The sequence below is a fragment of the Dermacentor silvarum genome, chromosome 1, assembly GCF_013339745.2.
Source record: "Dermacentor silvarum isolate Dsil-2018 chromosome 1, BIME_Dsil_1.4, whole genome shotgun sequence".
In the NCBI taxonomy this organism is placed as follows: Eukaryota; Metazoa; Arthropoda; class Arachnida; order Ixodida; family Ixodidae; genus Dermacentor; species Dermacentor silvarum.
In genome coordinates, this window is record NC_051154.1 from 98,272,757 (window position 1) to 98,297,629 (window position 24,873).

The following is a 24,873-nucleotide window of genomic DNA, read 5'->3' on the forward strand; positions in this document are numbered from 1 at the left end:
AGAAAGAGAAGAGGGCATGTATGAAAACAATATATATATATATATATATATATATATATATATGTAAGGAGCCAACCAACATAGACACCAAGGACAACATAGGGGAAATTACGCGTGCTTACTAATTGAAATAAAGAAATGATAAATGAATGGAAATGAAAGTGGATGAAAAAACAACTTGCCGCAGGTGGGGAACGATCCCACGTCTTCGCATTACGCGTGCGATGCTCTTACCACTGAGCTACCGCGGCGCCGTTGCCTTCACCCAAAAAGATCACGTACTCGTGACGCCTGCGGCAGAAAGGATGCTCCACATCCGCCGCCAAGGTTTGTGAGTGGTGGCTCTGGCTAACACTCCCAGGGTTAGTTGTAGTAGCGAAAACATAAATAACCCGGAAAGTGGATGGGAAAACTTTTCGAGGAAAACGCTGTGTTATGCATTGAAGCACAAAAGTAACTGGAACGCCAATCCATTTATGCGTCGGACACTTTGAAAATTAATATCTCGAAACTGGTTGTCCTGAGAATTCATTCCAAGTGGATACGCCTTGCGAACTTAGCGGCTATAATTCGTAAATTGAAAGATGTGCCGTAAAACAATTAATTAAAAAGGTAATTAGCGTAATTATGTTAATTATTCAATTAGGCGTTTTGATTTCTCATGAAAGTAATGACCGCCTCATCGAGCAGTTTAGATCAAGGATTATGATTGTGCTATCTACCACAGTAAATATTTTAAAATTTGGTGCAGCTAAAATGAAACACCCTGTATAAAGCCAACAGATAATGAAGCCAATGAAAGCATAGGGGAAATTAGCTATGGTTGAAATTGAAATGTAGAAAATAACGAAGAAAAGGGGCAATCAAAGCGGACGAAAAGATAACTTGCCGCCGGTGGGAGCCGAACCCACAACCTCCGCGTTGTGGCATTACATACGTTCATTACATAGGAATGGCCTCGAATCCGGCAGCTTTGATGCCTTCAGGTAGTACGTATGTGTGGGTTTATGGACTATAGTTGCCTTCAATCAAAAAGATCACGTACTCGTGACGCCTGCGGCAGAAAGCATGTTCCACATCCGCCGCCAAGGCTGCGAGTGGTGGCGCTGGCTAAAACTCCCAGGGTTAGTTCTAGTGGATAACCATAAATACCCCAGACAGTATATGGGCAAACGGTGGCGCGGTAGGTCAATTCGTAAGAGCATCGCACGCGTAATGCGAAGACGTGGGATCGCTCCCCACCTGCGTCCAGTTGTTTTTTTTTTTTCATCTACTTTCATTTGCATTTATCATTTCTTTAATTCAAGGAAGAACTGCAGATAATTTCCCCTATCCTGTCCTTGGTTTCATTGTTTGTTGGCTTCTGATGATATGATTAATAAAAAATGTAAGCCAGTTCCACGCTTGTGAAATCTGATGAAATATCGGAGCTCGGCAAGCGTGGGTGTATAAGCGTAGTGGGTATGACGCTCGCCTTCGGACCGTGAGTACCGGGGTTCAAAACCCGCCTCTCTCTCTCTCTCTTTTTTTCCCCATCTCTGTGTCTCTCTCTCTCCCTCGCTCTTATTTTCTCTTCGGTTGTTTCTTATATTCGGTCGTTGCTCAGCGGCATCGAAAGCGCTCCTTACTTGCAACCTGTAGAGGGTGTTCTGAACAGTCGCTCAATAAGGCATTATCGCTCAGCAGGTAACATAGAAATTGCTAACTAGCGGCGAGGCAGTAGACATCCAGGAAGACTTGTGCCAGGATTTCTCGTTACAGCAGTACGCTTTGTGGTGTACACTACATGATAAGCACGGGAAAGACGATAGAGGCGAGTAAGTCATCTTGTAACCTCTCATACCAGGTTTTCATTTTTTAGCTGCATATACATATATAGCATATATTAATATATACAGGGTGTCCATTTTTAAGTTTACGGAATTTTTAGAAATCGCGTGTGGCAGGTAGCATAAATCTGATCATTGAGCTGGGCTATTCGATGAGGCGGACATCAGTAGCACGAAAATTCGCAATACATATTCAACTAATTAACAAAAATGCACTAATTCACTTCTCAGTTAATTACTTTATGACACATATTCCAATTTGCGAATTGTAGCCGGTGAGCTTGTCAGGCGTATCCACTTGGAATGAATTTCCCAGATGACACCAGTTTGGAGATATGCGCCATCAAACTCGCCGTAAAAATGCACTGTTGTTCCACTTACTTTTTTACCAAAAATGCAGTTTTATACATTAAAGCACAAAAGTATCTGGAACGCCAATGTATTCCGTCCCACACTTTGGTAAATAATATCTCGAAACTGGTGTCATCCTGGAAATTCATTGCGAGTGGATGCGTCTTGCAAATTCACTGGCTACAATTCGTAAATTGCAATATGTGTCGTAAAGTAATTAACTAAGAAGTTCATTAGTCAAGTTTTCTTAATTAGTTGAACATGTGTTTCGATTTCTCGTGCTACTAATGTCCGCCTCTTCGAATAACCCAGCTCAATGATAAGAATTATGCTACCTTTTAAAAATTCTGTAAAGCTTAATTTTGAACACCCGCGATATTATATATACAGGGTGTCCCAGCTATCATGCAGCACGATTTAAAACAAGAGGAACGGTGTTACGCGAAGCAAACCTAGTGCGTATTGTTTCCAGTACAGTGTAGCAGCTAGCCGCCAGTAACTTTTTCGTTACTGAGATTTAATTAGGTAATTGTCATTAATTATCTAACTCGAGAAGTGCTGTCCTAATTATCAAAGTGTAAATGTGAAAGTTGTAGAGCAACATGAAAAACTCCCGATACAGCTTTCTGTTGCTCAATACGTGCTACATAAATGTGTTTTTCGGAGTGTGAAAGAAGCCCGCGAATACACGCAGAATTGCCGCACGGCGGGCCGCTCGAAGCACTTTGCGTGTATTCGCGCGCTCCTTTCACGTTGGGAAAAACACTTTTATGTAGCACGTATTGAGCAACAGAAAGCTGTATCGGGAGTTTTTCATGTTGCTCTACAACTTTCACATTTACACTTTGATAATTAGGACAGCACTTCTCGAGTTAGATAATTAATGACAATTACCTAATTAAATATCAGTAACAAAAAAATTATTGGCGGCTACTCCACTGTACTGGAAACAATACGCACTAGGTTTGCTTCGCGTAACGCCGTTCCTCTTTTTTAAAATCGTGCTGCGTGATAACTGGGACACCCTGTATAGCTGCATATATTTACGTCAGGAATATTTATTTCGGTGTAATTAAGTACCACGCCTGTACTGACTAGTGCAAAAAAAGACAGCTATGATGGACAAAGGATCACTTTTAAACACAAGTACACTAATTTTCATTAAAAAGTACTGCACGAATAGCCACTCAAAAACGTAAGAGCCTGGTTGCAAACAAGCTTTCCGAGACAAAATGGCTGCTGTGTTACTAGCTTTCCAGAAATGTTAAATAAATGATTGCCGAAAAATAACATAAGTTGTGGCTAAAAAAAAAAAAAAAAACAGGCTTCCATGCAAAAGCGAAAACAAAGTCATGTCATGTAGGCTTCCCCCGCAAAATCGAAAACAAAGTTTGCGTTACACATATTGTTTCTGGCGTTCCTTCGAAAGCATTTGTTGTTGTCTCACTTCGGATAATTTGCGATACTTTGTTTAGCAGAAGGAGAACAGTAACCAGACTCAGTCGTGGTTGCAAAATATTTGGTTAGTTTCGAATATTCGAAAATGCCGAACAGTTTACTTTCCTAATACGAATGCGATTAGTTAGTGTGTAGTAGTCGATTCGCATTGGAAACTTCGAATATTCGCCCGCACCTAATAAAAATAGAAAAGAGTGAATGATTATAGGGAAGAGCAAAGGTGCTAAATAAAGCCTTGGGTAAAGCCTTGCTGGTGTCTCATGTCTCAGCCTGAGGTGAGTCGTCATTGATAGTTACATAGTGGTCGTCTTCTTACATATTTAGAGCAGGAACGCTGAAAGAAAGAAATCAAGGACGGAAGGAAGGGAGGGAGGAAATAAAGGCGAATTTCTTACGCTATCGAGGTCCAAAGTGACATGCGTCAGCTCGGGTGTGGACAGAAGCGCCTCCCGACATCTGTCTACGTGGTGGTCCACTGCGAGGGCGATGAAATGGGAAAAGTGCGAAGTGCCTCAGATAATGGCGGGAACCAACACATGAGACGAAATACGTAAGAAATGGACCAGATTTTTGTTGTATTGTTTCAACAAGGAATCTGCGTAGTGAATGCTTCGATAACAGGGGACTCTTTCGAAGGTGGCAATAAGTCACGTATTCGCGTAGCAGGCGTTTCTTTAGAGGTATTGACGGGCGTCTCTTGAACCTTTGGCCTATAACTGAAACAAGAAAACGAACCAGTGGCACAAAGAACAAGAAAAAAGGTGTTACTTGTAAGCACGGGTTCGAAATCAAGACATCGAAATCAAAACACTAAACCCCACCAATGTAATTAGTTTGTTTTTGTAACTGCGCATTCCTTAAATTGTATTGCTTTATATCATTATGTTTTCACTAAGCGTAGAACTACGATGCCATTTGTCTTCTCTTGCTTTATTATGTGCGAATATGATGCTATATGTACTATTAATATTTTTCGTACTAGTGTATAATAATTATTTGTTCTCGCTTGTGTGTGTATCCTGCAAATTTTAATTATTCACTTTTGCTTGTATAATTATTCGCTTTTTGCTCGTATATTAACCCTGTCATCCTACAGGGTGGACGGTGCTTAGTCAAGCTGCAGTATCCGCAGCTTTTTCGCCGTCTCCCCCTTTCCACCGATGTCTTTGTTTTGCTGAAAATAAACAATGACAATGAAATGAAGTCTAGTCAGCAGAGTCTTGCCAGAAAACAGGATGTAAGGAGAAATAGGTTTTGGACAGTTCAACTGTCCAAAACGTACTTTTTAAAAGTTTTGATGTTCCTTTAAGATGCTTGTTACTCTAAACGCCTGCATGCGCGAGACGCTGAATCCGGACTTTCGCATGCATTAACGTGTATTTAATATACCAATAGTTGACCGTTGGTACCTTCGGAGGCGCTTTTCTAAGGTGCTAATTGTTTTATACTGTTACGAAGAGGAAGCGTAAGGGCTCAAACGTATATACTTATTACCGCATATACTTATACGTATATACTTATACATACTTATATACGTATGTACTTATGACCAAATTAAGACTCGCTGTTTTTGGCCCGGCCTGTCCACTAGTGTTGCCAAGTACGTCAGTTCGTGTGCGTCATGCCAACACCGAAAACGTTCGACCTCTCTTCCCGCCGGCCCTTCACAACCATTGCCATGCCCGTCCGTTCCCTTCGAATTCGTGGGTACCGACTTATACGGACCCCTCCCGCTTACACCCGCGGGTCACCGCTGGATTGTCACCGCCGTGGACCATCTAACTCGCTACGCTGAGACGGCAACTCTTCCTTCTGGCGCTGCCTCTGAAGTCGCCGAGTTTATTCTGCACGCCATTATCTTACGCCACGGCGCGCCTCATGTTCTTCTAAGTGACCGTGGCAAGACATTTCTTTCGCATGTTCTTGCTGAAATCCTGCAGGCCTCTAACACCATCCATACGACCACCTCAGCGTATCATCCCCAAACCAATGGTCTTACCGAGCGTTTCCATTGAACTCTGTCCGACATGATCTCCACGTATGTTAAACCAGACCACAAAAACTGGGACACTGTACTTCCTTACGTCACGTTTGCTTATAACACTGCCGTTCAACGCACAACAACCTACAACCCCTTTTTCCTCGTCTACGGCAGTGCACCGTCTTTTGTTTGGGACACCACCTTTCTCTCTACGCCTTCTGTTCCATCCGCATCTCTACCAGTACCAGAGCAGTTTGCCACCCGCGATGCCCACTGCCATGCAATTGCGCGCGCCAGCACCACGACCATTCAGGACAAGAGGAAAGTCCGTTGTGATGTGACGCGTCGTGTCATTTCGTTCCACCCAGGCGACGAAGTGCTCCTGCGGACACCTGTTCGAGTACCGGGACTCTGTGAAAAAAATTATTCGCAGGTATCTCAGCCCGTACACCGTGCTTGAAAGAGCATCTTCCGTGAACTATCGCGTCGCTCCTGTTAGCTCGGCTACTGACCTGACCGCCGTTGCCGCAGCACCGAAATCGTTCACGTCTCTCACCTGAAACCGTATCTTCGGCGTTTTTACCATTTCTAACTCACGGCTTTGCCGACCGCTTTCGTGAGGGGGGGGGGGGGGGGGGGGAGTAGATGTTGATGTAGATCCTGTGGATATAGTGTGAGCGCTAACTGTGCAATTCATCATCGTCTTCATCTGTAAATACCCATCCTCATAATCATCATCATCGTTTGTCGGGTTGGTGCTCGCTGGCTTTCTCGCGCTGCGTTGAAACACAAGGGCTCTGCCTTCGTACCGGGCGTCGTCTTACAACACAACTATTTACATGTGTAGTGAAGAAGAGGAAGAAGTGCTCTTGCGTCTGTCGCTGTGCGCACCATCAGCGTTCGTGGACTGCCTCAATTGCGTGAGACGTCTAATAAATCGTCATATCACATTTGGTGGAAGGTGCTGCAATCCCCGACCTCACCCTGGAACTTCGCAGCCGAACGTTGCCGACTGCTTCAGCCGCTACCATGCTCGAGCCTACCGACAATCCGCCTGCAGCTTCCGCCGCGCCCATCATTTGCGGCGCCGTCCAGCGGCAGCGGGACCCCCCCGTCTTCAGCGGAGCCGGTGAGACTGACGTGGAAGATTGGCTCTTATTAAATTATGGGGTTTTACGTGCCAAAACCAGTTCTGATTATGAGGCACGCCGTAGTGGGGGACTTCGGAAATTTTGACCACCTGGGGTTCTTTAACGTGCACCTAAATCTAAGTACACGGGTGTTTTCGCATTTCGCCCCCATCGAAATGCGGCCGCCGTGGCCGGGATTCGATCCCGCGACCTCGTGCTCAGCAGCCCAACACCATAGCCACTGAGCAACCACGGCGGGTTGGAAGATTGGCTCTCTACCTATGAGCGCGTCAGTGAGAACAACAAGTGGGATGACCCGACGAAGTTACGTTCCGTCATCTTCTATCTTGCTGACGTTGCGAACCTCTGGTTCCACAATCATGAGCGGGAACTCCAAACCTGGTCCGCTTTCAAGGCAGCATTCACGGAAGTCTTCGGCCGCCCAGCCTTACGAAAGCTCCGTGCTGAACAGCGTCTACGCCAGCGCGCTCATCAGCCCGGCGAGACGTACACCAGCTACATAGAGGATGTCGTCGGTATTTGCGCCCGCGTCGATTCTACCATGAGTGAAGAGGACAAGGTGAAGCACATCCTCAAGGGCATCGAGGACGACGCATTTCAAATGCTTCTCGCGCGAAACCCTTCATCTGTCGCAGCTGTCGTCACTCTTTGCCAGAGCTTCGATGAGCTGCGTCGCCAGAGGGTCCTTGCGCGCGGCGCTGTTCCACCCGGCCACTCTCTCTCGGGCCTCACGCTTCCCTCCAACTCCTCGCCAGAATCCTCACTCTCCGTTCAGATTAAGGATTTTATTCGTGAGGAGGTGGCGCGCCAACTGTCTATGCTGCCTCTCAGCGATCGACCCCTACAGCCTGACACATCTCTGGCTGCTCCCATTAGGAGAGCCATTTGCGAGGAACTTGCCGACTCGCTACCTTTGGCTCAACCATGTCCTCCCGTGGCGGCACCTCTGACCTATGCCGCAGTCGCAGTGTGACCTGCGCCGCCGACATTCGCATTTCCTGCGACAGTGCGACCTCAAGCAGTGCCAACTCCCGTGTCGCCTCTTATTCCGCCTCGAAGCCAAGTTCAGAACCCTTGGCGCACGCGCGACAACCGACCCATATGTTTCGCTTGCGGTTTCGCCGGCCATGTCGCGCGCTTCTGCCATCGTCGCATGCCACCTATTAACCCTGCTGTCTCAACGCCTGGGTATGGATATTCCCACGTAAACACATGTAATTGTTTAGTGGTAGACTCGCAGGCAGATACACAGCTCACAGTGTTCACAGCTCCAGTACACAGTCTATCACTATACTTCTTCTCTCTATCGCGTATGGTGCTGTCCAAACGCTCCGTAACAATAAAATTGGATGATATTTTCGTAGGACATCATTTATGTTTAGGGAGCGCGTTGGAGTACTTAGTTTGAAAGGCTAGCGGCCCCTCAGACTGCTTGAGGCTCTTTTCATGGCCAATTCCGACGTGCTCGTAGATATGATTTGCAGTAATCTGCAGACGATGTTTTTGAGCTAAGGTTACACGCAGTAAGGTTCTTTAATCGATGAATGTGATCTTTTTGTATAGATTCTTATTGTGCGTTTTGCCTGCCAGAGAAAGATGCCTGGCTCACAGCGTCGTAGATGTGGACTAGTCTAAATATTATTGTTGTCCGGGAAACTGGAATATCGTGGTGCTGTTTGTATGTTTATGTGATCACTGTGTGTAGCATAATTATCACCTAGCACCTGGAGTAACGTGCCAGGCAATCAGCCAGGTGATCAGCCAGACTAACATCTTCAGCTTATCATTAAAGTCTACATCTTTCTATTTGGTGGATGGTATCTGCGTTTTCGTTATAGCGTCTAATTTCCCGGAGAAAGTCGTTAACTTTACGTATTCTTTGTGCATGACCTACCCGAGTGGTCATGCTTGTTGGATAAGTGGCTTGTGCTTACTTGCGAGCCTCGGAAGTCTGTTCCCAGGATGAGTTTCATGCCTGTCTCGCTGACCTGCAGCCCCTTTATCAGAGTTATCATGGCCTCGACTGTGTCGCCGTCTGTGTTCAAGTCTTTAGCCTCGCCGTGAATGACAAAAATGTCTGATGTACCGTGGTGATCGACGCGGCAACGAGGTGTTGGCTGTAGTGTGTCACGGCGCTGCTTGTCAGCTAATACGGGACGTATGTTGTCCTGGGGGAAAATGCTCGTCTATGTATGTATTGGTAGAGACTGTCATGTATTAAAGCAGCATTTGCCAAGGAAAAAGGACGCTCTCCTCGTTCCATTAGCTTCCACCGGTCAAAATATTTACCTCTTTTTCAACTGTACAAAACCTGTTCTGCTTACTTCTTGTTTTTTTATTTTGGGGGGGGGGGGGGGGCAAAACTAAGCAGACCACAATTAAAAGCACTGCATACACGTGACTGTTATTTTTTTTTCGTTCTCTCCTAGCCACTGCTTCGCTTTCTCGTTTCAGATAAGCCGGAGGTTCAAGCGTCGCCTGCCACCTCCACTAAAGGATTTACCGGCCGCTTCTCCTACCACCATTTTCATAACCGCATCTAATTCCTCCTTTTCTACATTTAAGCCTCTCTTTGCCTGAGCTAACCTTACTCTTTCCTACTCGTTTAGGCTCCCCGCCCTTGGGGCCAGAGAAAGCAGTAGCGCACCCAGGATCTCTGCCAGGGGGGGGGGGGGGGGGTTGACAGTTTGCCAATACCATCTAAACAGCACTAATTTCGATTTCTTCACGGGAAATTTTTTTAAAATGCGCTTTTTGCGAGTGTACAGACGATTGCGCGTCTTACATCTTAGTTGCAGTACTCAAATGCGTAAGGAAAGAAAAGGGGTTAAACAGAAGGGGGGGGGGGGGGTTACAACCCCCGAATTCCCCCCCCCCCCCCCCCCCCCCCCCGTCGGTGCGCCACTGAGAGAAAGCTATACATGTATATAAGCCCTGCTACAGAAAGCAGCTGTTGCCTTGACGAAAAGCAGTCCCCTTGAGGAAACTTTGGCTCCAGGCTAAAAGGCTAAAGCTCGAGAAGTTTCTCTATTAATAACTAATAAAAAATTTACTGCGGCACACAGCGACAGAGCCAGACAAGTGGTAGTGCAACCGTAGCGCGGCTCTGCTGAAAGGCGGGAGTTGCCCACGCGAGCTTTCGTCTTATCGACCGATAACCTCGGCAAGCTGCGTTGGTAAAGTGATGGAGCGAATGGTACCCGATAGTCTAGAATGTCTATACGGCAGTCTGAAATAGTGGGCTTCCTAATTTTGTTGACTGATTCTGAAGAGGCCGGTCGACAATAGACGGTGTTATCGACCTCACAAAAAGATCTTACGCGAGAATTCTTCGTAAGAGAAAAGTCCAGCCAATCATAATGCTGGGCATATTATTAGTTAATTTACTTGAATTTTGGTGTTTTACATGCCAAAATCACGATTTCATTATGAGGAAGGTTGTAGTAGGAAGGTTGTAGTAGTAGGTTGTAGTATTAATTTTGACCACCGGGGGATCTTTAACGTGCCCCAATGCATGGGACAAGGGCGTTCTTGCATTTCGTCCCCATCGAAATGCGGCCACCGCAACCGGGATTTGATCACGCGAACTCGTGCTCAGCAGCGTAATGCCAAATCCACTAAGCAACCATGGCTGCTAGGGCAATTGTTAACCCCCAACCCATAAGTACTACATTAATAGAGCAACTCGTGATCTTTGCAGCACCACAGTACGCCTGGTAAACTTGGTAATGACCAGGAGTACTTGCGAACGAAAAGCTTTGAGCATTCGGTCCCTGGTCTCCCGTCCAACAGGAAAGAAGTGACTGCTGTCTAGTGGGTGCAGTTTAACTTGATTTTGAGGTGGTTACGAAAACGTCTTGCACCATTCGATTCTTACCGCAACTTTAGATCTGGGCCTTGGTGGCCTTTTGTATTCGCGGCTCTCCAGCTATCTGAGTGACCACACCATCTCCAACTTTACCACCTCCCGTTTCCTCGTCGGCAAGGCACTCGCAAATTACACGGATTAGTTGGACGCCGTTGAGATATAAGTGCAAATGTCTAGGGCCAACACAGTCCCACCGCATCAAAGCTTCCTGGAGCCCGGTGTTTATGGTGAAGTGACAGTCGAACTGCGAGGTCAGGCTCGGAAATGAAACCTTGGCACAGCGAATGTTTGTCTATAATATTGCACGTAATCCCTGAATCCAGTGCACGCAAAGGCGCTGCGCGTCTAACTCTGTATGAAAGGAGAATGAACGGCTGAGAGTAAAACAAACGTTAAACAAGACAAAAGGTGTAACTCTCTCCCACTCTGGCTGATCTCCCGCTCTGTGCCCTGGATTTGGCATGCAAAGCAACGAAGGAAGCTGCGCTAACTGAAACTGCCCTCATTAATGGCGGGAGCACGCAGCCAGGGAATTGAATCGTCATGTGTTTCATCACGAGTGTCAATGAAATTGATGCAGACATACACAGAGGCCCAACTGTACCTTCACTATCCTGTGACTTTGACGACATTTTGGCGGGACAGCTGACCGATCACCTACTATGGCGCTATTCTGGTCGCGCAGACATCACAGTTAAACACCATGGGACATTTATTGTCGCCACTTTTGAAGGTTGCATAACATCACCTCCAATGTGAACGCCTTGTGGACAGTCGCTGAACTGTATATTCAAAGGTCAGGTTGACTCGAAGGCTCTAAATCACCTCCTTCTCCTTCCGTCACTTCCAATTTAAACTAAGCCCTGAAGTTATCTTTTTCTACAGTGCAGGTTTATTTAGTAATAAATCCTACCGTTTACTACAGGACAGTGACAAGTGAAGAATGCAGGCGTGACTCCCCCCCCCCCCCCCCCCCCCCCCCCCCCCAAAGTGTGATGCGCCTTTCCTTCGCGCCTCAAGAAATAGTTGCCTTAAAAATATGTCACGCGAAGAGAAAGTATACTAATTAAACGACATGTTTACCGCTATAAAGACGGAAACACAGTGTTTTTAGAGGTAAACATGTTGGTAAGCACAACCAGCTCAAGAACAAGTTCTTCCGAAGTATGCCACTTGTTCAGCAACAGTGAGCACGCTGCAGTGACGCATCCAACGCATGAACAGCTAAAATAGCTAATAGTAGGGACGAAGGCAGTCGACAGCACAAACAGGATTTATGAACAGTGTAGGAGAGGTAGTTCCCTGTTCTTCTATCCGAAGAACTTGCTCGCCAACACACCTTTCCTCCAGCTGTAAGTGGATCACTGACATGCACCATTAAAGGAATGGCCGGATTTATCCCCTCACAGACCGGAGTATCACTCGCACCTGACGAAAAGAAAGCTACTTCAGCAGGTTGAGAAGTTTCACGACGAGAAAGCGCCTGAGCGTGGGGAAGGAGAGGACATGGGCACAAAGGATAAGGAAACTATACAGGACGCGGTGATCCGCTGGCGCATGTATACCTGCACGCTGTCCACTGTATACACGCTGTCATCGAGCGGCGCTTGCCTCTTGACCGTTCGCTGACTATTCACGAAGATTTGCTTTGAGGAACAGTTGCCCCTTCAGAGCCTTACCGACAACAGCATTTGCTTGGTCAACTGCCTTGTAAGAAGAGTATATATTATTACTATATTAGTAAGAGGTGGTACAATATACGGGCATACACGAAGGCGATTCAGAAAGTAATGCCTCCAAGCCCACTATTTGCCAACAGCACTGAAAACGTTTTCAATTGCTTATCATTAATGCACTGATGTTTAAGCTATAGACAGCCACTTGTCTCACCTTCCTATCTCTTCTTGTTCCAGAGCAATCGAGCAATCCATGGCATCCATTGGTGACGTCCGGTTGAAACAGCGGGCTGTAATTGAATTTCTGACTGCTGAAGGTTGTGCGCCAATCAACATTCATCGCCGTCTGACTGCAGTTTACGGGGATGCCTGTGTTGACGTCAGCACTGTGCGGAGGTGGGCAAGGACTGTGAAAGACCAAAATCCAGCCGCATCAAATCTCCACACAAGCCACAACCTTCCGCAGTCAGAAATTACAGCCCGCTGTTTCAACCGGACGTCATCACTGGATGCCATGGATTGCTCGATTACTCTGGAACGAGAAGAGATAAGGTGTGGTAAGTGACATTATATAGCCTAAACATCAGTGCATGAATGATAAAGAGTTCAAAATGTTTGCAGTATTATTGGCCAAACAGTGGGCTTGGAGGCATTACTTTCTGAATCGCCCTGTATGTTGGATCGGAGCACGTCATTTAGTTATCATATTGGTACATGTGTGCAGGAAGATCGTCAAAAAATGTACAGGCCTGCCCACTATTAAGAGAAACATCCGATTGTTAGTAAAGCCTATATATGACTTCAACATTTCCCCGACTTTATGGGCACAAAAGGTTACTGACATGACGCGACAGGCAGACTTTTATCGATGTACGATTAGTATGCCGGCCTTGATGTCACAGTTCCGGTACATGAACGCTTGATTACTAGTGAAGTTTTCCCGTTTTACAAAGGACGGCTAAATTTGTACACTGAGCTCTTCGTAGTGAGATGGTTGCAAAATTGCTGTACTCATTACCGTCACAACGGTCGTTCGCATCTCTAACAGCACTACGGATGTTTCTCTCCGATATTTGTCTTGATGGTTTGTTCGCTCTATTGTGTTTGTTAAGCCCTCCATTCTGTTCATGAACGAGCATTACCTGCGCCTCTACAGCATGCAGGATATCTTTTTTTTCTTCTCTGTAATCCAGTCACGCTGTCCACTGATATTACGTGGCACTGAGCGGAGCTATGTTCTTCGCATCTAGATCCTCAATGCAAATGATGTGGCGGCACTAGCGGTGCGGTTGACAGGGACAGAAAAAAAAAAGACTAGAAAGTTCCATATTAGGCTCGCGGATACGGGCTCACAACTCACTCTTTGGGCATTCTTCAAACTTTGGCTTGACTTCGATGTTCATAAAGCTACCGGCATCGGCACTCATATCTAGCACTGCGAATGTCACGAAAGCTATCACCGGGGAGGCCATATTGGATCGAGAAGGATTAGTGGCCGACGAGGCTGCACGCTGTGCCGCCTGCGCTTGCCAGGGCCACGTCAGCGCCCGCGTTTGCAGCGTCTCCACTCACGACGGCTCTTTGTGTGCGCGCGCGCATAAAACCTTGCTCACTGGGCTCCGTTGCCTTCCATTATTTTTTTTCCTCACGACTTTCGCTTTTGTCCCGCATTAACCCGATTTCGCTTCGTTTTATGTTGCTTTAACACGAAATGTGTGTGTGTGTGTTTTAACAAACATTTATGACTGCCCTTGAGCGCCTGTATTATCTGGATGCCTCGGTTCGCGATAGTGAAGAAAGGCTCAACGTCGCGTCGCATTTTCTTGCAGCAGCATTGAGAGCAGAGAGGAAGTGGAACAAGGGGTGCGTGTCTGCGAGCCCATCTGAGCCGATGCGGCGCCATCGTAAAGTTGAAGCCTTGGCGGACAACGTCTATCCGAGAAGAGTGTGACCGCGAACACTGCCCACCGCCTTCTGCTCGCGAAACGAGGGTCGGATATACAGGATTTTCGCTATCCTTAGTCGCCATATCAAAGTGCTTTTTTTTTTCATCGTCACTTTGGCTGAGAAGCTTTCGCTCAGCGGTCGACGGGAACTGAGTATTATATTTTCTTTCGAAAAAATTATTCCATATTTGTTGCGTGCCCCAGCACTTGGTGTCGAAAGTACAGTGTCCGTTTTGCACTCAGAATCAGTCTCATTTTTTGTGAGTGCGAGGTGGCGCCGGAACTTGTTTACTAATACGGCGGTTCTTGAGTCATTATTTGCGGAGCTAGCTCAGCGGTTAAGTGAATTAATTTCTGAACTAATACTTACCGTCGAGGTATTTGCCGTTTCTGTGATACCGATAACTTTTAGGGCAGTACGCGCAGGATCTTGAAACGCATAACTAAATGGCACAACCTTTGTAAGAAATCGTTACTCCAGCCATTCAACATGGTTATGAGACAGAGCTATATAACACGTGCTTTTTTTTTAGCAGCATCAATTTTTTTTAAGTTGCCTGTGGCAACCCTTGAACAAATTACTCGATGAGGCGGAAATTACTTCCATGAAAACTCAAATGCGCAATTGACTAATTAACAAAATTTCACTAAAATTTTTTCAATTATTACTTTACGGCACATTGCAATTTGCGCATTGTAGCCAGCGAGTCCGCAAAGCGTATCCACTTGGAACAAATTTTCAGGGTGACACCAGTTTTGAGACATTAATTTTGAAAGGGTGCGACGAAATACATTGGCATTCCAGTTACTCTTGTGCTGCAATGCATAAAACAGCGCTTTCTTTAAAAAGTAAGTGGAACAACAGTGCATTTTTACCGCAAGTTTAACGGCGTACAGCTTGAAGTCAGTGCCATTCTCAGAACTCGTTCTAAGATGATATGCTTTGCGAATGAACAATTCGTAAATTGCAATATGTGCTGTAAATTAATTGGTAAGTATTAAACCAGTGACATTTTAATGATTAGTTCATTACGCATTTGATTGCTCGTGGAAGTAATGTCCGCTTCATCGAGTAAGTTAGTTTAAAGGTATAGAATTGTGCCATATAGGCCACAGGTGATTTTTAAAAATTTGGGGCAGCTAAAACAAGAACAACAACAATACCCAAATAAGATAATCTAACACACTGAATTCTGTTTTGATGCAGGTCAAATGGGGCATACTTCGAAAATGAAATATTTAAGCATTCGAATGATACTTGCAACGCGTGACAACTTATTATAACTTTTCAGCACTCCCCAAAGCTGTTCAAAAAAAAAAAAAGGTTTAAAAGACATGGTGCAAGATGCGATTTTATTACCGTGTTGTTCGGCCACCAGACCTCTGACGACCCAACACTTTAGGTCTTTTAATTGTATCTTGCATCGTGTTTTTTTAAATATTTTATTTTCTTTGAACAGCTTGGATAACGTTTATCTGGGACACACGATATATAGCCTAACCGACACTGGAAAACGGATGCTAACAAACAATATTGATTCTGCAGTCGAGTTTAATGATGTCTGGCGACTAGCCTTCTGCTTCAGATAATCTATCTTATGTCGCTATGCCTCAGCATACCAAGTCTTTCTTTGTCCCACATGCACCGGTGAAGTTGTCAGTGTAATAAAATAGTTAAGGAACTACTGGACCAGGACTTGGTGGCATTTACTCTGCTAGAATAAAACAGATAGGTTATTACAGTTCCCTTCCTCTATTGCACATTATAAACTTTACGTTCAGAGAAAGTACTTTCCGCAAAAACTGAAGGATGAAAAAACTCGAATATTTAAAACGGGCGAGCTAGAAGGGATTTTTAATGACCGCATATACTGATTTATTTGTTACCATTCTTGATTGATTAAATAATTGATTAATTGAATCATTCAGTTACGGTCCCAAACACCTATTGATTAATTGCTGGTGTTTTACTAATCAAATGTCCTTAACCCATCTAAGCCTTGGTTCGTGGTTTCCTTTCTGATTGTTTTTTTTTCCTTTATTCATAGTCACATTAAATATTCGATTGTTTCTTGGGGAAACACGTACAAACGTCACCTTTACCTATACAGCACATTCAAAGTCAAGCCATCCGTATCATCACCAGCACTTTTAACTAGACCAATGTAGACTATATATACTTACGCCGTGATAACAAGATCTTCTTGGTCTCAGAAAATTTTCGATTTCAACCAGCATATTAGTTTCTACAAGTTAGTAACAAATAAGCTACAATGTAACCTCATTCATGTTAACTTACTCATAAACAACAATCCTACAAAATTTGCTAAAAAATTCCTTTAACCCATAGTGCTCACACTGATGATGGTCAAACGACTTCAGTTTACACAGCAATAAATGAATGGAATAATTTACCTAACTGTTTAAAATCATCGTCATTATTTGCATCTTTTAAATCTCCCCTTAGAGCCATTTTCTTTGCAATAAATTATAACAATTTATTTATATTGAATTGTATATTGTATTATATATCTTCTAATTGTACAGTTGTGTGAACTTTTCGTTGTTTGTGTTTTTATGTACAAGATTACCACCTATTCTTTTGGATGCTTATTACTTTCTGGATTGATGTTGTTGTTCAGTTATACTCATTAATACCTGTTATGCTGCATATAATCTACTTCCATATGAGGCCAACTGATAATGAAGCCAAGTAAAGCACCGGAGAATTTATTTGTAGTTTATAATTGAAGTGCAGAAATAATAAGCTAAAGGGAAATGAAATTTGACAGAAGAACAACTTGCCGCCGGTGGATGGCGCGGATGTGGCACCCCCGTTTGACCGATGGCGTCACGTAGAACGTAAATCGGGTTCCCATGAAGGAGAAACGCGAAAGCAATCGCGAAACCGAGATATCGGTGCGTGTTAAAAGAACCCTCAAGATGACCTTAAGCAATCTCGAGCCCTATGTTACTACGTCCCTCATATCTAACTTGTCGCGTTTGTACACGCAAAACGGCAATAGTCGAGAGTAGTCCTAGCAAGTACAAGGAAAACTGAAGTTGTGAAGCACTGCGAAGTTCTCACACTGTTTAATATGGCGTTGCTTTGCTGAAGGTTTAAGCACGAAGGTTCGAACCCGGCCTCGGCGGCGGCATTCCGATGGGAGCGAAATGCAAGAACGCTCGTGCACGTACTCAAATTTAAGTGCAAGTTAAAGAATCCCAGATGGTCGAAATAAATCCGGAGTCCCTCACAATACCGCGTGCCTCATGATCAGATTTTGACACGTAAAACTCCAAAATTATTTAAAAGGAACAGACAAAAAAAAAAAAAAAACTTTTCGGCCCTGCCTTGACAACGCTTAACAGCGCTGCGAGCGTTGTCCAACCTTTTGGTTCGGCAGAGCAGTCTACGCACGTGCTGTACAGCACGCGTTGTAACGAGAGGCTGCTGACCGGACGTTGCACCGAGATAAAAACAAGATGCGCAAGCTGAGTATGCATGCGGGGTTTTACTGCCACGTGAGAAATATATCTGCGTCTCCTTCACTTCTGCGTGCCTCAGCTGTTTGACAGCACACGTGTTCATCGTGTTCCAACCATCTTCGTCTTTCGTCTGGTGACGCTGTATGTAGATTGGCCTATCAAATAAGGCGCCGTACATGGAGCGTTCTTTCTCGCCGTCTGTACGTGACCCTTACCGGGCACATATATACCGTGCCTTCTTATTCCTGAAAGAGTCAGAGGCTAAAAGCCGTGCCGTTCTCGCACACGTATATAATTTATTGCAAAGCGTACATATAGCGGTTAAAGTCAGTGATTAATATTGAATCGGACGCCGGAAGCACAATGAAGGCGCACTACATAATCGCTGCGATCGCACTTGTTGTCCTTTCAGACATCGCAAAGTCGTCTACGATCGGTGAGTAACGGGTTATATTTTCCCAAACGATCGTTATAGCTGCATTGCCATTCGAGATTCGGTTCACACAGCTGTTCGTAAGCGATAATGTTCGCATAAAATAGGGAACGAGTTTATTGTGCCAACAAACGGAATAGAAAAGACGCTGGTAAAAGCAAAGAGTTATTACCAACTATGAGCTTTCTGAAGCAGGAGAGATGTTTTTCAGGACTAGACATGCTTTTTTCTTTAACTGTGTATTCTTTTTATTAGCCTGAGCAGCATCAGTTTAAACAGGTGCCTGTTTCAGATAAAAACATTAGCTGCGGAACAGATGCAAAATGCCCGAGCCTGGCGTTTCTGTTCCGTCTTCTGAGCGAGCAACAGCTTTAAGACTTTTCGCGCACGCCCTTTGTCGCGAAGGGCGCGGGGGATCTAAGTGGGTTGCGAGCACGTCACCCGCAACGTGCGTGCAGATGCTATTGAAAGACCCGAAGGACTATAGTTGCAATGTGGGCGTGTTTGCACGTAATCGTAAAATGATGGTAGGTTAGCGCAAACAGCGCACATACTCGTATACATAGTATTGAGTGAGCACCGTGTTTTCTTATGATTGTCTCCCGTTAGCGCTACGCTACGCTGCTTTGACTACTAAAAACGATCGCGAACAAAGGCAGCAAGCGTGCACCGCACGACAATGCGTCGTCGGGTGCACTTCTGTTATTCAGCTGTCCGCAGCTCGACTTGAGAAATGTAGTAGAAATTTTGCGGCAAGTATTCGTAGCAGGAAATTGCCTCGCAAGGGGATCTCTCTAGCATATCACTTTGATGTTTCTTCTTTTAGGTCCTGGTTATGCTGGTCAACGAGCTGGGCAAAATAGCATAACTATATATGCTGTAGCTTGTGACCAATACCCGTTTCTGATCCATGTTTCTTTTGCCAACCTTCGTGCATTCAAAGCACGACTGAATGATGATCTTGATGACAACGACGATGACGATCTTTTTTTACAGGAAATGAAGTGCCGCGCCGTCCCCTGTGCCCGTTGTTCCAGATCCCCGAAGGCGGCTGCACCGAACCGCCCAGCAGCGTGACATGTGAGGACCTTCGCTGTGAACAATACAACCAAACGTGCTGCAGCAGGGCCTGCGGTGCAAAGTTCTGCTTCGGCGTACAGCTCGACGATGATTAGACTTACAGAAGTCGTTAACAATTCTGTTGACTTTCTGATATCCTTAATTGATTTTTTGTGAAAATTGAAATTGGATATCATGAGGGATCTTTGCAAGGGTCGGCATACATAGTGTAAAGAGAACGCCAGTGCAAGACCTACAACACCACGTTGGTTGGGAGGCTGCAAAGCTGGGAGGCTGCAAACGTCGATTTCCGGGACAGGCGCGCATTAAATGGTCAGGTGTTTAAATGCGATAATTTAAGTGTGATGTCGTAGTTGGAAATAACGAGTGCACCTGGAAGATGTGCACGTTATGCTGCGTTAGTACGCCGTCTGCTCTGCTAGCCGATGAAAAAACTGTACTGGCAAATGTCTACTTCTGTTGTTTTTCAACATTATTGTGATGCAAAAATAAAGCAGTGTTTAGTTCATCGCTGTGTCTCGCGTCCTGCGTGCTCTTCTCGTAGTCCGCGTCCATTTCACCGTTACTTTGTATGCACGAAAAAACAAAGCAACGATAGCTTGCACTTCCATGTGTCGCGTCTTTGATAACTGCAAAAAAAACAAAATCTGCAGACTTGAGTGATTTCTTCGGCTCTGGACTGATTTACGGCGAGGGCGAGGTGGCGGTGATTTACGGCGACTGATGGCGAGGGTGAAGGTGGGGACGAGGAAGTGGCCCGTAGACGGCGAGACGACAACGACGTGCAGACCTCGTGATGTCTCGTGCAACGTGATTCATAGCGGAAAGGACTGAGGGACGGACGGGCGAACGGACGGGCGAGCGGCCGGATGGACTCGGCAAACCCAGTTTCGAGCTTTTAACTGCTCTCGCAGTAAAACATTTTGCTCTAAAATCAAAGCGTTCTGATTGAAGCATTTGCAGTTAACGAGGAAGACGAAAGAAAGTATAGCTGGGAGGTCAACCAGGAGAGAAAGTCTGTTTGCTCTCCTACAATGGGCTCGAGGAAGGAGTAGAGGGATGATACAACAGACTGGAGGCACCACGTACATGGCGCACGCGCAAGTTCGTGAACACAAGTTGATAAAAATGATGAATTGGCCGAGTTGGTGCGCATTCATTGTATAGGAAAAGCGCGAAGGGACAAAGATGACAGAAGGACACAGGAAGCACTCGTCTTGTGTTTGCCGTCCTTGTCCCTTCGCGCTTTTCCTAACACAAGTTGGCATCAGTCAGTAACTAAAGCCGTCTGTTTCTAAAAAGTCACGTTTTTCTGAAGCGCAGACACTTGAAATCCCCAGTACGAAATTTTGTTTTTCCATCATACAAGTAGCGGCGGCGTAATTAAGAATTAAAATCGCAGCTATGCTCCGCCCACCGCGGCTCGCGGAGTCAGCCCGCGGCGGCGGCGGAATGGGAAAGCTAGCGGAAATGACGTCAATATAGGGGTCCCAGGCACCCGCGCGGAAAGCGTGTGCAGGTTTTGCGCGTCACTCGTGTTGTATCCGTGGCCTTTATCGCAAATGATCAAGATCTCCACCCTGCGTTTCCGGCTAACGCTTCAAAGGACTGTTACCGCAAGGAGAACTCCGTCTAAGAAGCATACAGTGTCACCATGCCGTCCGTTTGCGCTGCTTACGGCTGTACGACCAACGGCGGCCGAGACGACGTGGCTGTACGACCAACGGCGGCCGAGACGACGTCATCTTTCACAATTTCCCACGGCAGAAAAAACAAGCTGCTCAGTGGATCGCAGCGGTGAAACGAATTAATTTCAAACCTTCAAGAACCACTCTTCTCTGTTCAAAACATTTTTGGCACAGTGATTACCATCAGAGTTTATCGCTGATGCGTGCAATGGGAATTCCGGTGAAATCTGCTCGACTAAGGCCAGGCGTGGTGCCATCGATCTTCGCTCATAAACGGAATGAATCGCCGCCACCGAGAGCAGCCTTCTGTGATACACTTTGTTTTTTTCTGTCTTGCAGGAATTTCGTTTACTTCCTGCCAGCACAAACATTATTCTTCTATTGCCATCGCACTGCAGTGCATGCAGGAACACCTGCCGCAACAGAAATATACGTCACGTAGAAAAGACACCTAAAATAATGTTTCAATCGGATACCTAAGTGCCCATACGCCTGAGTGCTTACATCACTTGCTTTAAGGAAAGCGGCGGATTGTTCAAAAGCGTGAAACGACAGGAGTGGGCTTTTACCTCTGATCGTTTCAACACAACAGGGAATCGAGGGCCAAAAAGCATAAAATAGAACTACAGTAAACCGCAGAGATATGCATAACAACGTGCAGTGGCGTACTTTTTTGTTTTTCGTCAAATTCCCGCACGACATTGCAAGCAGCCCAAGCACGCCGTCACGGCGTCGAACGCTGCTTCTAGCACCGTGGGTCACAAAACAGCACAGCTATACTGCAAAAATAAGAAAAATTCACTTCCGTGCGGCGTATATTTGTCTGGCACGTCTGCACCTTGTATTGTTATCTTAGTGACTTGGTAACTGCAAAATGCACTGTGCTGACAGTGCGTCTCCGCATTCGCTGCAAGATAGAATACAGCAATGATTGCACGCATTGTTTGTTGCGGTCACAGCACAGCATAATGCATCGGTGAAAGAAATATCTACACTGAATTAAATTATATTGCAAATACAATAATTTCCATGCGATGTGTACCTTCAGGGCAATTCGGCAGTCGCACTTTATTACTTGCAAACCAGCAACAGTAGAATGCACTGTGTACAAAACGAGTATTTCTTTCCGTATTCTGTTATAAGGACGCCCGGTATGAAATAATACAATCGCACTCTGACTGCTAAGGCAATGTCGAACGCTGCTTCTAGCACCGTGGGTCACAAAACAGCACAGCTATACTGAAAAAAAAAAACACAAACGCCGCAATGGCAAATGTCGCAATTAGGTCCTCGGATCCGGCGGGCTCCGGCCATTCCAACTTCCGCGCTGGCGATCGCGCTCGCGCTTGGCGTAGGTGTTTCTCGTTGTCGGGCCACTGGTTCAAACGCGTATGGTGTCACGCCAATCACCCCTAAGTGATCAAAATTATCCATAACAGCGAGTGAACCGTGCGAAATCGTCTGGAAGGTAGTCGCAGTACCTGGTGAGAAACTGTCACGTTGCGGCGGGCTCTCGTTGACCCATGGATTGACGTCACGGTGCGCTCCACCAATCATCGATGCGAGCCGGATGCGCCGCGCGCCGCCGTCGCAGCTCGAAGTTTTTTGCTAATAACGCGTTTTTGGCTGCGCCATGTCAAATTTCTTGTCGACTTTCGTGTTCAGGGTGTTCAAAAGTATCAAATGGTGCTTATAACTCGATTTTTGTGGAAACCTGTTCAGTTTCCCTTTAAGAAGCATAACGGCGTCTTCTTCCCCTTCTGCGGCAACGACTGGTAAGGTCGTTGCCGGTTTCAAAATGGTCTGTCGCGTTAACGGTCAATGTATCTCGGTGCTCGCGATTGGGGCTTTCGCTTGTGGCTTTCACAGAAACCCGGCCTACATGGCCACAAGTCGAATGTTCAAACTCGTACTCTGCAGCAGGATGTTTAGCCAGTGAGCCTCAGTGGCGGGTAATTTGTGTGATACACCAGCGCTTCCTACTCAATAAAGACGCGAATAGGTCAAAATTAATAGTGCGTGGATGGTAATTATTACTCGAGGAGTTTCATGATCTCAACTGGGACACTTCCCTTTTAAATCCTGTCATTTCTCGCGGCTAGTATTCAGAAGGCTGCATTGACATACAGAAATTTTGCTGGAGCAGTATGTGATTTCGCATTATTGACCCATAATTCAACTTGTTCGTTCACTGATAGCGTGACAAATCGCAAAAATCGGAAGCCAGACCTATCGCCATGCCACTTTTATAAGTACTGGGGTGAATTAAGGGTGCGCAGTGGTGCAAAATCGCATTGGAATTACGAAGAAAGCTTTTATTTATCACCCATTTCCTCGCTTCTCGCATGGTGCGAAGTTGGTTTATGCCGAAGGACATGACACACGAGTTTGCTTGCTACTCATGGAAAAGTTGCGCTAAAAATTTACAGTAAGTTATCGGCTCAGGCCCACGGCGTCCTGGACTAGAGACGCCGCCCGCATCAGATGATTCTATCATCGGCTAACTTTTATAAATAAAGTTTATTCCTCCACCTTGGGTTCGCAATTCTTAATATTGGTATTTTCTATACTATATCGTTAGACGCAGCTAGAAAGCTTCGCACTGATTGGAAAAGCAGATATAATTAACACGGAAGTTGTTTACGAAAATCACGAGCGAGAGAACTCGCATTGTACTTCGGTTGCTATACTATATATAGCCTTCCACGCACAATTAAGTACACATGCAGAAGGAGGCGCCCAAAGTTAGGAAGTGTCTGCCGGGTGTTCTATAAATAATTACAATGAAAACATTTTCATAAGTATTCTTGGCTTATAACAGGCAGAGAAAGGTGCATCATTAGCGATACATGGTAAGCCAAGTGACCACATGGGGCAGCCGGTCAATTTGGAAACTTCGCACGCTTTACACAGACTATGTGAGGTCTCGTGCAAGCACGCGAAATTTTTTAACGTCCTCTGTGCTTTACAAAGGGGTCGTTTTCTGCGTGTCGTGTTCATAAGCTGACCATGAAGCGTCATCGGCCTGGACCCACGCTCTGACCCATGTCGTCGCAGAGGCATGGAAGCCACTGAAAAGTTACGTGGTGTCTTTTCTCAGCCAAGTTATGGAGAAACTTTGTAATCTCGAACGCCACTTGCTCGTGCCGTCCGCGCCCAAGGGCTTATTATAGTAATGAATGCAGCACAGTGTCGCCAACCGAGGGGTAAACGTTTTACAGTAAGGTATTTTTCGCATTTTCGCTGCTGGGCAGGGGCGTAGGGCCGTCCGACAACTTTTCGCATTTTTTAATGACTTCGAACGTAAACAATGCGAAACTCTAAAACGCACAAAATCTGGCGAATCGTGTTCGTTGAAACTAAGAATAACATTTTCAACCATTATGTATGTATGCAGTGCATGTTTTATTGCGATAGCAATTATATGGACACTTCCACCGAATTTCTGCCGTCGCTGTCGCCGTCGCCGTCGTCGTCGCCATCGCCGTGAGGTTCCGTATAGATAAAATCTTCGCCGCGCGCCGTATGCCCGAGCGGAAGCGTGCGGGGACGCACGCTGTCACGGAGAGCGAACGCACTCAATCTTCCACGCGCAAGCAAGGAAGCGGGAAGCGAGCGCCGGAGGGAGCGGGGGGGGGGGGGGGGGCATTTCTACTCTGCCAACAACCGCGCTCGTCGCTCGCTCGCACCGTCTCCTATCTCCACACGGCTCTGACCTTTATGCTCTGTGTATTCGCGGCTCAGTTTCCGTTGAAGCGATAGACCGCACGTACCTTCGCCCTCTGCTTGCTGCCAGCGTTTTGACAGTCGTTGTCTGCAGTCATTCAGTGTGATCTATTCATGTTTGTTTGTGCGCGCTCACACCACAGTTAGTAATAGTCGGGCCACATTTTCCAACGCACGCTACACATGCAATGCTGCCC

At 45.9% G+C, this 24,873-nt stretch overlaps 1 protein-coding gene, 1 long non-coding RNA gene and 1 other non-coding gene across 6 annotated transcripts in view; 1 reads left to right on the forward strand and 2 right to left on the reverse strand.

Moving 5' to 3' along the window:
• Nucleotides 1-13,917, reverse strand: part of LOC125947134 (uncharacterized) — a 32,140-nt gene extending 18,223 nt beyond the window's left edge. For all 4 annotated transcript variants that reach the window (XR_007468132.1, XM_049671519.1, XM_049671512.1 and 1 more), the window contains exons 1-2: nucleotides 13,675-13,917; nucleotides 4,034-4,113 (exon numbers count right to left, since the gene is read on the reverse strand). Coding sequence is in view for 3 of the 4 variants with exons in the window: in XM_049671519.1 (XP_049527476.1) it covers nucleotides 4,034-4,113; nucleotides 13,675-13,786 (192 nt within the window). In the remaining variant the exon portion in view is untranslated. The remainder of the gene's footprint in view (nucleotides 1-4,033; nucleotides 4,114-13,674) is intronic.
• Nucleotides 180-251, reverse strand: Trnat-cgu (transfer RNA threonine (anticodon CGU)). The gene has a single exon. It is a non-coding gene; the product is annotated as a tRNA-Thr (tRNA).
• A 3,940-nt stretch (nucleotides 13,918-17,857) lies between the features above and the next one.
• Nucleotides 17,858-19,770, forward strand: LOC119433322 (uncharacterized). Its single transcript, XR_005188342.2, has 2 exons — nucleotides 17,858-18,185; nucleotides 19,179-19,770. It is a non-coding gene; the product is annotated as an uncharacterized LOC119433322 (long non-coding RNA).
• The last annotated feature ends 5,103 nt before the right edge of the window (nucleotides 19,771-24,873 follow it).